This window comes from Pan troglodytes, chromosome 11, assembly GCF_028858775.2.
Source record: "Pan troglodytes isolate AG18354 chromosome 11, NHGRI_mPanTro3-v2.0_pri, whole genome shotgun sequence".
Classification (NCBI taxonomy): Eukaryota; Metazoa; Chordata; class Mammalia; order Primates; family Hominidae; genus Pan; species Pan troglodytes.
This window is the reverse complement of record NC_072409.2, coordinates 81,767,007-81,781,446: the sequence shown is the minus strand read 5'-3', so window position 1 is coordinate 81,781,446 and position 14,440 is coordinate 81,767,007. Positions and strand designations below refer to the sequence as shown.

The 14,440-nt window shown below is 44.5% G+C and overlaps 1 protein-coding gene and 1 pseudogene across 6 annotated transcripts in view; one reads left to right on the top strand and one right to left on the bottom strand.

The window, feature by feature from the left end:
• The window catches only part of UBAP1 (ubiquitin associated protein 1), a 76,262-nt gene that overhangs the window by 40,533 nt on the left and 21,289 nt on the right, over positions 1–14,440 (top strand). For 5 of the 6 annotated variants that reach the window (XM_024345614.1, XM_024345616.3, XM_024345617.3 and 2 more), the window contains exon 2: positions 4,245–4,285. The exons of the other annotated variant lie outside the window; for it this stretch is intronic. In XM_024345614.1, the coding sequence (XP_024201382.1) occupies positions 4,245–4,285 (41 nt within the window). The remainder of the gene's footprint in view (positions 1–4,244; positions 4,286–14,440) is intronic. 6 annotated transcript variants of the gene reach the window in all.
• LOC745805 (small ribosomal subunit protein eS8-like) lies at positions 7,216–7,957 on the bottom strand (annotated as a pseudogene).

Here is a 14,440-nt window from a genome sequence, read left to right as displayed (position 1 = left end):
GAAATATAGAATATATTATTGTTAACTGTAGTCACCTTACTGTACAATAGAATACCAGAACTTATTCTTCCTATGTGATGGTAACTTTAATCGTTCATCAACTTCTCCCCATCCCACTCCCTGCCCTTCCCTTTACTACCCTCCCCACCTCTCCGGCCTCTGGTAATTACTATTATACTCTCTACTTTTTTGGGAGGGGTGTTTGCTATTTATTTATGATAAATATTCCACATCTGTGATTCTCCGCAGTCAGAAGTTCTTTGAGAGGATGCCATCAGCCTTGGTCAGTCAGAGAATGGAGTCATCTGATTTACCATCCTGTGAATGGCCCTAGGCAGATAGCATAGGTGATTGTTGTTACTGTTTTGAGACAGAATCTCTATCTGTTGCCCAAGCTGGAGTGCAGTGGCGTGATCTCAGCTCACTGCAGCCTCTGCCTCCTGGGTTCAAGTGATTCTTCTGCCTCAGCCTCCCGAGTAGTTGAGACTACAGGCATGTGCCATCATGCCCGGCTAATTTTTGTATTTTTGTAGATACTGGGTTTCACCATGTTGGCCAGGCTGGTCTCGAATTCCTGACCTCAGGTGATCTGCCTTCTTCGGCTTCTCAAAGTTCTAAGATTACAGTCGTGAGCCACCGTGCCTGGCTGGTGGTGGTGGTGGTTTTTTAAATTTTTTTAATTTTTGTTTTTTCAACTTTTATTTTGATTCGGGGGCACATGTGCAGTTTGTTACCTGAGTAACAAAAAAAAAAAAAAGCCTCTGCCTTTATGAGATAAACTTTTTTAGATTCTGTATGAGTAAGATCATACAAAATTTGTCTTTCTGTGTCTGGCTTGTTTCAGTTAACACAAAGTCCTGCAGATTCATTCACATTGTCATAAATGACAGGATTTCGTTCTTTTTTTTTTTTTTTTTTTTTTTTGAGACAGTCTTGCTGAGTTGCCCAGGCTGGAGTGCAGTGGCACCATCTCGGCTCACTGCAACCTCCGTCTCCCAGCCTCAAGTGATTCTCATGCTGGATTTCATTCATTTTTTTAATGGTGAACAGTTGAGCCTTTTAAAAAAGCCAAGCATCTGGCTGGGCGCAGTAGCTCGCGCCTGTGATCCCAGCACTTTGGGAGGCTGAGGCGGGTGGATCACAAGGTCAAGAGATCCAGATTATCCTGGCCAACATGGTGAAACCCCGTCTCTACTAAAAATACAAAAAATTAGCCAGGCGTGGTGGCGGGGGCCTGTAGTCCCAGCTACTCCGGAGGCTGAGGCAGGAGAATGGCTTGAACCCGGGAGGCGGTGGTTGCAGTGAGCCAAGATCATGCCACTGCACTCCAGCCTGGTGACAGAGCGAGACTCCATCTCAAAAAAAAAAAAAAAAAAAAAAAAAAAGCCAAGCACATCCATTTAAATTTTGGTGGAACTTCTTTATAACATTCCTGATGTCAGCATATTCTAGGTGTTGTTTGGAAAATTATTTATTAAATCAAAGACTCAAACAGCCTCTCTCAAGTTCTTTACCTCAACAACAGTTGCTTCTTCAAACAGCTGATATCACACAATTTTTATTGTGATTATAGAAATGAAACACTAATTTTCTGCATATGTCTGTGAGCATATTCACAACTCTCATTGCTGGAAGTTTAGATACCGCTACTTTCCCAATTTAGGAAAACAGATTTCTGGTATGTGCCTACGTGGGAAGGTTGAGGCTGCTAAGAATCTTGCTTCTGGGTTTTAGAAGTCTCACTGTGAGACCGGGTGCAGTGGCTCATGCCTGTAATTGCAGCACTTTGGGAGGCTGGGGTGAGTGGATCACTTGAGCCCAGGAGTTTAAGACCAGCCTATCCAACATGGCAAAACCCCGTTTCTACTAAAAATACAAAATAATTAGCCGGGTGTGATGGCACACTCCTGTAATCCCAGCTACTCAGGGAAGCTGAGGCATGAGAATTGTTTGAAACTGGGAGGCAGAGGTTGCAATAAAGATTGTGCCACTGCACTCCAGCCTGGGTGACAGCGAGATGCCTGTGAATGTTTTCTGCACATATAAAAAGGTTAAATAATTTTCAGTATGGTTTGCTGGTTCTTTGAAAATTGATAATACATACACTTTATAAATTTAATTCTCCATGAACTACAATATTAAACAGAATACACTCTATCTCTACACCATGCTGAAAAATGGAAACTTTTTTTTTTTTTTCTTTTTGGAAACAGGATCTTGCTGTGTCGCCTAGGCTGGAGTGCAGTGGCACAATCACTGGTCACTGCAGCCTTGACTTCCTGGGCTCAGGTGATTCTCCTACCTCAGCCTCCTGAGTAGCAGGGACTACAGGCATGCAACACCACACCGGCAAATTTTTTGTATCTTTGTAGAGATGAGGTTTCACCATGTTGCCCAGGCTGGTCTTCGAACTCCTGGGCTCAAGTAATCCACCTGCCTCAGCCTTCCAAAATGTGGGATTACATGTGTAAGTCACCACGCCTGGCTGAAAACAGAAACTTTTCAAGAAAAGTTTTAAAAGAAACTACCAAATTAATAGATGTTACCATATAACGTTCAGAAATACAAATATTTTATGAATTATTTCCAGTCCTATTACTTGGAGGCAACCATTGTAAATATTTTTTATGTACAAGTTGAGTACCCCTCATCTAAATCCTTGGCACCAGAAGTGTTTCAGATTTCAGATTTTCTAACTTTTTGCCTCATACTTATTGGTTCAGCATCCCTAATCTGAAAAAAATGCCCCTGTGAACATTGAGTCTTGTCTTGTCTCCCTCCTCTCCCCTCCTTTCCTCTCCTCTCTCCTCCCTTCCCCTCCCCTCCCCCTCCCCTCCCCTCTCCCCTCCCTTCTCCTCTCCCCTTTCCCGTCTCCACTTTCCCCTCTCCCCTCCCCTTCCCCTCCCCCTTCCCCTTCCCCTTCCCCTCCCCCTTCCCTCTCCCTTCCCCTCCCCCTTCCCTCTCCCTTCCCCTCCCCTCTCCCTTCCCACCTCCCCCCTCTCCCCTCCCCTCTCCCCTCCCTTCTCCCCTCTCCCCTCCCCTCCCTTATCCCCTCTCCCCTCCCCTCCCCCTTCCCTCTCCCTTCCCCTCCGCTCCCCTCCCACCTCCCCCTCTCCCCTCCCTTATCCCCTCCCCTCTCCCCCTCTCCCCTCCCCTCTCCCCTCCCCTCTCCCCTCCCCTCTCCCCTCCCCTCTCCCCTCCCCTCTCCCCTCCCCTCTCCCCTCTCCCCTCCCCTCTCCCCTCCCCTCTCCCCTCCCCTCCCCCTCCCCCTTCCCTCCCTCCTCCCCCTCCCCTCCCTCCTCCCCCTCCCCTCCCCTCTCCCCCTCCCCTCCCCCCTCCCCCTCCCCTCCCCCCTCCCCCTCCCCTCCCCCCTCCCCCTCCCTCCCCTCCCCCCCTCCCCTCCCCCTCCCTCTCCCCTCCCCTCTTCCCTGCCCCTCCCCTCCCCTCCTCTCCCCTCCCCCTCCCCTCCCCTCCTCTCCCCTTTCCTCTCCTGCCCTCTCCTCTCTTTTCTTAGACAGGGTCTTGTGCTGTTGCACAGGCTAGAGTTCAGTGGCACCTTCTTAACTCACTGCAGCCTCAAATCCTGAGCTTAAGTGATCATCTCACATCAGCCTCCCAAGTAGCTAGGACAATAGGCATGCGTCACCACGCCCAGCGAATTTTTGGTTTTCATTAATTATTTTTTTGTGTGAGACAGGGTCTCGCTCTGTTGCCCAGGCTGTAGTGCAGTGGCTCACTGCAACCTCAATCTCCCGGGCACAAGCGATCCTCCCATCTCAGCCTCCCAAGTAGCTGGGACTACAGGCGTATGCCAACACGCCCAGCTAATTTTTTCAATTTTTTATAGGGACAGGGTCTCCCTATGTTGCCCAGGCTGGTCTCGAACTCCTGTGCTCAAGTGATCCTCCCAGCTCGGCCTCACAAAGTACTGGGATATAGGAGTGAGCCACCAAGCCTGGCCTCGGCTAATTTTTATTTTTTTTTATATAGAGATGGCGTCTCACTATGTTGCTGGTCTCAAATTCCTGAGCTCAAGTGATCCTCCCACCTCTGCTGCCCAAAGCACTGGGATTACAGGCATGAGCCACAGTGCCTGGATCTTTTTTTTGGACTTTGGGAGTGAGACGTGAGGATTCTGTCAGCCCTGAAACCTTAGGTCTTCTGGTTTCTTTTTTGTACTCTCAATTTTCTTCGTACTACCTTCAAGGTATAATGTGCCTAAGAAATATTTCCTTGTTTTTCAGGTTCTAAATGGCTTCTAAGAAGTTGGGTGCAGATTTTCATGGTAAGTGGACTGTTAGAATCATGGTTTAAGTTATGATTTGATCAGAGGATTTGGAATCACTTAGCATAGTTTTAAGTACAAGTGCCCCTTTTTGTCTCTTTTAATGAACAGCTTGACAAAAATAAAGTTGTACAACAATGTATCATGTATATCCGAAAGGTCTTCAGAGAACTTGAAGTATTTCTTCAAATGGGTAGTTAAACTTTAGAGTGTCTCTGGTTATTGTACTTGAAACTACTAGTGATAGATTAGGAGTCTGCCTGTTCTGGTTCTTCAGCAGCATTGAAGGTATAGTTACTGGCCGGGCGTGGTGGCTCAAGCCTGTAATCCCAACACTTTGGGAGGCCGAGGCGGTTGGATCACGAGGTCAGGAGATCGAGACCATCCTGTCTAACACGGTGAAACCCCGTCTCTACTAAAAATACAAAAAATTAGCCGGGCGTGTTGGCGGGCGCCTGTAGTCCTAGCTACTCAGGAGGCTGAGGGCAGAAGAATGGCGTGAACCCGGGAGGCGGAGCTTGCAGTGAGCCGGGATCGCACCACTGCACTCCAGCCTGGGGGACAGAGCGAGACTCCGTAAAAAAAAAAAAAAAAAAAGAAGGTATAGTTACCTTTCCCTTTCCTGTTCCTTGGTCATAGCTCTTCTCCATATGTGTGTGTGTGAAAAATTCTAACCCTTTGGTTAATGCTTTATAATGTTTTAGTTTAGTTCCCTGTGCCCCATCAAAGGAAGTAATTTACTACAAATCAATCACTATATTACAGAGGTATCAATACTGATATTTATAATTTTGAATTTGAAATTAAGAGTTTCTCTGTCATCTTTTCCTAAGATACAACCTTCCAAAATGGAATACAATAATAAACTACTATCTGCCTTTGGAGGGGGAATGGAGGGAGGTGGAGGTAGCTAAGAAGTTAAAATTATACCCTTTTTTCATACAGTAGAAGGTAAGAATTTAAAACCAGAAGTAGCCAAATAACACAATTATTTTAAGAGAGGTTTTAAAGCCAATCTTCCATGTTAAAAATTATATCAGCCAGGCACAGTGGCATGTGCCTGCAGTCCCAGCTACTCAGGGGGCTAAGGTGGGAGGATTGCTTGATCCCAGAAGTTTGAAGTTGCAGTGATCATGCCACTGCACTCCAGCTTGGGTGACAGAGTGAGACCCTGACTCAAACAAAAAAATACATATATATATCACATCATTTTAAGAATGATTTACTAGACTGCCTGGGGACGTGTTGATATGCTCTTCTGAGCTGCCAGTGGTTGCTTGATAAGATCACTCAGCTGAGTCAGAGTGGTGTAGTGGTGATTGTGATTTTACTTGCTTATATATTTTATACAACAGCCTTTGAATTTTGATTTGTCAGTGTGCATATACTTACATAGATAACCTGCCTGAGTTTTTAAAAATCCTTTTGAAGTTATTCAAACTCTGGAATTAGCATTCCTTAAAGAGGTCAGGCATCTTATTTTTCAGGTGAGCTATTTCCTATTATTTATGGATTATTACAGGTCTTCTTAAAAGTATTCAAATGATAGTAGAAAGGCAGATCTGGGCAGGGCACGGTGGCTCATGCCTGTAATCCCAACAGTAGATTAGGAGGTTGAGGTGAGAGGATCGCTTGAGGCCAGGAGTTCAAGACCAGCCTCAGCAACATAGTGAGACCCTGTCTCTACAAAAAAATTTTAAAAATTAGCTGGGTATGCTGGTATGTGCCTGTAGTCTCAGCTACTCGGGAGGCTGAGAGGTGGGAGAAGTGCTGAGCCCGGGAGGTCAAGGCTGCAGTGAGCCATGATCACGCCACTGCACTCCAGCCAGAATCACATGAGAGCCTGTCTCAAACAAACAAACAAAAAATGATTCTTGCCACTGAGCTTAAGAAAAGAAAAAGGGAAAAAAAGGCAGATCTGAATTCCCTCTAGATCCTACCTTTTCAAGGGAGAAAAGAGAGGACAGAGCCAAGGGCAGAGGAAAAGCTTAGGGAGAGAAAATAGCAAAAATGAAAAATTTACACTTATTTCAAAAGATAGACTTTCTGTTTTGAATCTTTGGAACATCTGTTTTGATCAGACTGAAAATAGTTGGACCACATGTTTTGTGTTTCAACTGAACATTCCAGAGAGAAGATTATAATTCTGAAGGTGTCTGTTCATAAAGACTGGTATTTCCCATATCTCCTTAAATTCCTAACCAGGCCGGGCGTGGTGGTTCACGTCTGTAATCCCAGCACTTTGGGAGGCCGAGGCGGGCGGATACCTGAGGTCAGGAGTTCAAGACCAGCCTGACCAACATGGAGAAACCCTGTCTCTATTAAAAATACAAAATTAACCGGGTGTAGTGACGCATGCCTGTAATCCCAGCTACTCGGGAGGCTGAGGAAGGAGAATCGCTTGAACCTGGGAGGCAGAGGTTGCAGTGAACTGAGATGGTGCCAGTGCACTCCGTTCCGTCTCAAAAAAAAAAAGAATTCTTAACCAAAGTGTTATTTTGTTTGTTTGTTTGTTTTTGAGACAGAGTCTCGCTCTGTCGCCCAGGCTGGAGTGCAGTAGCACGATCTTGGCTCACTGCAAGCTCTGCCTCCTGGGCTCACGCCATTCTCTGCCTTAGCCTCCCGAGTAGTTGGGACTACAGGTGCCTGCCGCCATGCCCAGCTAATTTTTTTGTATTTTTTAGTAGAGGCGGGGTTTTACCGTATTAGCCAGGATGGTCTCGATCTCCTGACCTCGTGATCCGCCTGCCTTGGCCTCCCAAAGTGTTGGGATTACAGGCGTGAGCCACCGTGCCCGGCCCAAAGTGTTATTGTTTAAATGAAACTTTCTACCTGAGTAAAATTTAGGAGAAAAATTTTCTTTCTCCCTTAGGCTGCTTCTCCTTTAACAGGGCTCTTTTGCTGAGTTCCTGGTTGAATTTCACTGGCTTTACTTGTTTTTTTTGTTTTTGTTTTTTGGGTTTTTTTTGGGAACAGAACAATAAACACCTTCATTACATGGGTGAAGACAAAACGAGGATTTATTTGCCTTTCCGGACCTTGATTTTCCTAAGATAGAACTCCAACTCCTTCCCCTCTAGCACATAGCCGTCTGTTTGGCCACACCGTCCTGGTCTTGAAGTGATGCACGCAAGAAGCTTGCCCTGCTGGAACTGCTCCTCCAGGAGACTGCTGACTTTGGCATTCTTTTTCCTTTCATCGATTTCTTCTGAAATTTTTTAGATCATTTTTTGTTTAAAATCTCTTCTTCCTCAGGAGTCAGCTTGTCTCCTTTCTTGTGGCCCAGGGGTAGCGCATAGTGGGACTCGTACCACTGTCCATACGGTGTGCTGTCGATGAGTATGGTGTGCTGTCAATGAGCATGAAGCAATTCTTCACCAGGGTCTTGGTATGGACCAGCTCGTTATTAAACGCATTGTAGACAACATCGATGATCCTTGTTTTGCAAGTACAACGCTGAGCCCCAGGAGAAATTCCCCACATGCAGCCTTAGGGCACGGTATTTCTTGTTACCTCTTCAAACATGGACTGTGTGGACGTGGCAGGGGCCAATGTTGGTGTTGGCAGCTGGGCACCCCTGCTCATACTTCCGCTTCTTGTGGTAGGGCTTTCTCTTGCCCCCTGTCTTGCGGTGCTTGTGTCAGTTCTCCCGAGAGATGCCCATCGCTCGGCGCTGGCTGGAAAGAGCTAGTTGGGTTTTTAGAGTAAAGTATCCTATTTTTAGATATCAGGTAGTTTAAATAATAGAAATGAAAGGCAGTAGATGGAGAATATTTAATAGGCAATTGTGTAGGCATGTGAGTACAGAAAATAAAGTTTCTGCTCTCTCAAGGCTAAAATTAGAAAGCCAGGAACTAAGGCTACTCCTTCCACTTCTCAGGAAGCTGCTTAGCCTTTCTTCACTATATGTCTCTGTGTCTGTGATCCATTATTATTCAGTTCATAGACTTGCTTTCTTGGCCTAATAGTGTAGAGTACACAGGGCTATAAATGGCCACCCCAGTTAAGGTGCTGCTTGCTACTTGATCTTTCAGTTTCAGTGGCTAGCATCATAGAGATAGAGATTTTATATCTTTTGGTCAGGGCAAACTGATGGCATAGCCTTCTTAGCTTATGAGCCTGTGGATTGGATCCTCCAAAGTTAGATATCTGACTGGTCCATTGGGAGGTTAATGGATGTGGGTAACTTTTCTGTGGCACTTGGGGTGTGGACAAGGAGGTAATAACTGCTGTCATGACGGATATTAAAATGTATTTTTTTTTCTTTTTAATATTTGGGACTGACTAGGGTCTGGTGCTGTGCTGTCTTTGACTAGCACTTGATTTACCTCTGAGTTCATTATTTTCAACTAAAGTTGAACAACTTCACTGTTACTAGTGACCATATATCCCTAAATAACAGAATAAGGGAAACAAACAGTTATTTCTCAAACTTCTAGAAATATTATCCATTTCTTATAAAAACTCCATACCCTTCGCTTAGTTTGGATAAGGACTTTCTTGGAGCCTGGTGCTTTAAAATCTCAATCCTCTGGCCAGGCGTGGTGGCTCATGCCTGTAATCACAGCACTTTGGGAGGTTGAGGCAGGCGGATCATGAGGTCAGGAGTTCCAGGCCATCCTGGCTAACATGGTGAAACCCTGTCTCTACTAAAAATACAAAAAAAAAATTAGCCGAGCATGGTGGCTGGTGCCTGTAGTCCCAGCTACTTGGGAGGCTGAGGCAGGAGAATGGCGTGAACCCAGGAGGAAGAGCTTGCAGTGAGCCGAGATCACACCACTGCACTCCAGCCTGGGTGACAGAGCAGGACGCCATCATAAAAAAAAAAAAAAAGAAAAGAAAAAAGAAATCTCAATCCTCTTTCACTGATTCTTATTTTCATCTAGGAGAAAGGTTATTTATCTGGAAAATGTGTTGAGACTCTAATTTATGAAAAAATAGACCCCGTGATAAGATTTGATAAAAGTAGCCCCCCTCCTTAAATCACTTTATCGAGGTATAATTGATATATAAAAAGCTGTACATATTTACATATTTAATGTATACATCTTGATGAGTTTGAGGATAAGTATACACTCATGAAACCATCACCATCATTAAGGCATAAACATTCATTACCTTCTAAAGTTTCCTCCTACTCTATTGTGTGTGTGTGTGTGTGTGTGTTTGTGTGTGTGTGTGTGTGTGTGTGTGTGGTGGGCTGGAGGGATTGCTTGAGGCCAGGAGTTTGAGACCAGCCTGGGCAACATAGAAAAACCCCCTGTTTCTTGTTTTTTTTTTTTTCGAGATGGAGTCCCGCTCTGTCGCCCATGCTGGAGTGCAGTGGTGCCATCTCTGCTCACTGCAACCTCTGCCTCCTCAAGCAATTGCTCAAGCAATTCTCCTGTCTCAGCCCCCTGAGTAGCTGGGATTATAGGTGCGCACCACCATGCCTGGCTAATTTTTGTATTTTTAGTAGAGACAGGGTTTCGCCATGTTGGCCAGGCTGGTTTTGAACTCTTGACCTCAGGTGATCCACCTGCGTCTGCGTCCCAAAGTTCTGAGATTACAGGCATGAGCCACCGCGCCTGGCCTTGTTTCTACAAAAAATTAAAAATTAGCCAGGTGTGGTGGAGCTTCTCTATAGTCCTAGCTGCTCAGGAGCCTGGGACAGGAGGATTGCTTAAGCCTGGGAGTTCAACGTTATAGTGAGCTATGATCACATATGCATTAGGTTGTTTGGTATTGTTCCAGATATCTCTTAACACTGTTCAATTTTTTTTTTCCCTCTTTCTCTCTCTGTATTTCAGTTTGGCTAATTTCTTTTGACCTAACTTCAAGTCCCAAGTCTTTCTTATGCTGATTATTGTCTTCGGATTAGCATAGCCTGGTTTATGAACCATCAAAATTTTTCTTTTCTGATAATGCATTTTTCACTTGTGGCATTTCCATTTGTCTCTTTATATTTCCATCTCTCTGCTGAAGTTCCCATCTGCTCACACATGTTTAGTTTTTCCATTAGACCTTTAACATATTTATTATTGTTATTTTAAAGCTCCCTGTCTGATGTTTACAATATCTTGGCTATCCCTGAATTTGGGTCTGATGACTGGTTCCTCTCTTAATTCTGGATCACATTTTCTTGCTTCTTTCTGTGTCTTATAATTTTTAATTGAATGCCAGACAATGTATATTAAAAAGCTGATTTTGTAGATTATATGGCTTGTTTTGTTGTTAGGATATGAGTAACATTTTCTTGTGATTTCACATCTTACAACAGATATCTGTGTTATTTTGTATATTTATGATTTTGCCAGTGTTACCTGGCTTGTGGCTTTAAGATAGTTTTTTTTTGTTTTATTTATTTATTTATTTTTAAGTCCTTTGCTGCAGGAGGCGCTGATGGCTTTAAGATGGTGATAACCAGTCATGGAATTACAGATTTTCACTTAATTTTAGGTTTGATTTTCTTTTTAAAAAAACCTCAATTTGAATCTCCTCACAATAATACCTGAATTAAATATTATGCATTTGCTATCCTCTATTGGGGATTTCTCCCCCCACCCGGAATTGTACTTTTTTTAGAAAAAACGGGCAGGTTGCAGAATCATAGGCATATCAGCAATTTAGAAAGAAACAAAGCAAATGAAGTCTTCCCAGAGTTTATCCTGAGTCATTACATATTCAGCCCACTCACTATCTTCCACCAAAGTGGTATGCAGAACCTAACTTCAAGGAACTGCCACGACCGCAGCCATGAGGCATGCACTTAGTGGCTATTTAAAAAATTGAACTTAGGAAAATGGGTGCAAATATTTTAGGAAGATTTTCAGTAATAAGGACTGAAACTAAAAGGTATTTGAGGTTGAGGCAGAAAATTGTTAGCTATAATATTTTAAATTCTAGATACATTGGATAAAAATGGACAGTTCCACTTTGGGAGGCTGAGGTGGGAGGATTGCTTGAGTCTGGGAATTTGAGACCAGCCTGGGCAACAAAGTGAGCCCTCAGCTCTACAAAAAAATTTAAAAAATTAGCTGGGCATGGTGGTGCATGCCTGTAGTCTCAGCTACTCAGGAGGCTGAGGTGGGAGGATCACTTGAGCCCAGGAGAATGAGGCTGCAGTGAGTGGTGATGACGTCACTGCACTCCAGCCTGGGTGAGAGAGCAAGACCCTGTCTTAAAAAAGAAGCCGGGTGCGATGGCTCATGCCTTTAATCCCAGCACTTTGGGAGGCCGAGGTGGGCGGATCACGAGGTAAGGAGATCGAGACCATCCTGGCTAACACGGTGAAACCCCATCTCTACTAAAAATACAAAACATTAGCCAGGCGTGGTGGCAGGCACCTGTAGTCCCAGCTACTCAGGAGGCTGAGGCAGGAGAATGGCGTGAACCCAGGAGGCGGAGCTTGCAGTGAGCCGAGATCGTGCCACTGCACTCCAGCCTGGGCGACAGTGCGAGACTTCATCTCAAAAAAAAAAAAAAAAAAAAAAAGAAAAGCTAATTCCTGAGGCATAATTGGTTATATTTGGAAGACATATATTTTGTAATTCTCACAGCACCATCATTAATAGTACTTACGGTGGTCTCTATCCATTATTACAAATACTGCTTTCTTTGTCCCCCCCCCCCCCTTTTTTTTGGAGATGGAGTCTCAGTCACCCAGGCTGGAGTTCAGTGGCGTGATTTTGGCTCACTGCAGCCTCCGCCTCCTGGGTTCAAGTGATCCTCCTGCCTCAGTTTCCCGAGTAGCTGGGATTACAGGCGTGCATCACCATGCCTAGCTAATTTTTTTTTTTGTATTTTTAGTATAGACGGGGGTTTCACCATGTTGGCCAGGCTGGTCTTGAAATCCTGACCTCGAGTGATCTATCCGCCTTGGCCTCCCAAAGTGCTGGGATTACAGCTGTGAGCCACTGTGCCTGGCCACGTTCCCATCTCTTTAAATGCCTTTTTGCCCTTTATCCCTACCTCCTTCTTCCAGTAATCACTGAACTATTTGTTCATTCTCTCTTAATAAAGCTTTTAAAGTACGAAGACCCTGGAGGGTTGGGGGATGTACTAAATAAATCACCTTGGCATTGGCTTTATTAGTGAAAGGAAACTGATTTTTAAACCAGATACCTGCAATTGGTGCTAGTGAAGGGAAACGGCAGCCCTTTAAAGGTATTCTACCTCATCTTTTCTGTCCCTAAGCCAGGACCTAGTTTCATTTATAGAATATAAGTTTGTCAGTGTATATCACACTGTAGTAGTTTGCTATGTGAAAGGTAGGCAAGGAGATCACTTCTCTTACAGGATTTTATTTGACTTATATCTTTTTTTTTTTTGAAATGGAGTCTTGTTCTGTCGCCCAGGCTGCAGTGCAATGACGTGATCTTGGCTCGCTGCAACCTCTGCATCCCAGGTTCAAGCGATTCTCCTGCCTCAGCCTCCCGAGTAGCTGGGATTACAGGCACACACCACCATGCTCGGCTAATTTTTGTATTTTTGGTAGAGATGGGGTTTCACCATGTTGGCCAGGATGGTCTTGATCTCCTGACCTCGTGATCCTCCCACCTCAGCCTCCCAAAGTGCTGGGATTACAGGCATGAGCCACTGTACTCGGCCTGACATGGAGTCTTGCTCTGTCACCAGGCTGGAGTGCAGTGGAGCCATCTCGGCTCACTGCAGCCTCCGACTCCCTGGTTCAAGAGATTCTCCTGCCTCAGCCTCCTGAGTAGCTGGGATTACAGGAACGTGCTACCACGCCCAGCTAATTTTTTGTATTTTTAGTAGAGATGGGGTTTCACCATGTTGGCCAGGATGGTCTCAATCTCCTGACCTCATGATCTGCCTGCCTCGGCCTCCCAAAATGCTGGGATTACAGGCATAAGTCACCATGCTTGGCCCCTAATTTTTGTATTTTTAGTAGATACGGGGTTTTACCATGTTGGCCAGGCTGGTCTCGAACTCCTGACCTCAGGTGATCCACCCGCCTCTGCCTCCCAAAGTGTTGGGATTACAGGCGTGAGCCACCACGCTGGCCTCATATCTTTAGCACAGTACTTTTGTAGTTTTTCTCCAACTCCTTGTTACCAATCTACAATAGAACTTGGTTATTTAAGAAAATTTAGTTGTTATTATTATTATTATTGAAATGGAGTCTCGCCCTGTCGCCCAGGCTGGAGTGCAGCGGTGTGATCTCAGCTCACTGCAACTTTTGCCTCCTGGGTTAAAGCAATTCTCCTGCTTCAGCTTCCCGAGTAGCTGGGATTACATGGGCACGCCACCATGCCCAGCTAATTTTTTTGTATTTTTAGTAGAGACGGGGTTTCACCATGCTGGCCAGGCTGGTCTCGAACTCCTGACCTCGTGATCCGCCTGCCTTGGCCTCTCAAATTGCTGGGATTACAGGTGTGAGCTGCCGTACCTGGCCAAATATAGTTATTATTAATGTGGATAGATTTTATCATTTTTGTGTATCATCTGTGCTTATTAGTGTTAAACAAAAGACTTAATTGTGTGCTTGTTAACTTGACTGTAAATCTTTCCAATGATTCTTAGTGCCAAAGTTTCAGCTTTGTTTCCAGTTAATCAGGATACTAGCCAAAGTTAGAATCTTTCAATCACATTTGAGTCCCTATTTTCAAAGAAAACAGACAAAAATTCTTTAAAATTAGAAAGAGCTTTTGTTCTAATCTTTTAAAATATAAGCATTTTATAAGTGCCATAGAGTTTAAGTGTTGTAATCAACACTTAGTTTTGTTGGTAAGCTGTGATGGCACCCGGCACTTTTTTGGTGGTGCTGGGGCGGGGGATGACATCTGTCTGGTACATTTTTGTAACTTTGTTCAGATCTCAGACATATGCTTGTATCATGTATGAGTAATCTGTTAAAAACATTTTCATGACTAGCCTTGTCATTTTTGGGCAAATAATTTTCAATTTTCATATTAAATATAAGTTGGAACTGGGTGTGATAGCTCATGCTTGTAATCCCAGCAATTTGAGAGGCCGAGGCGGGAAGAATGCTTGAGCCCAGGAGTTGGAGACCAGCCTGGACGACATAATGAGACCCTGTCTTAGCTACTCAGGAGGCTGAGGTGGGAGGATTATTATATATGTGTGTGTGTGTGTGTTGGGGTAGGGGTTAGATTGAATCCAGAAGAAGTATAAAAGCATGTCTTTATTTAT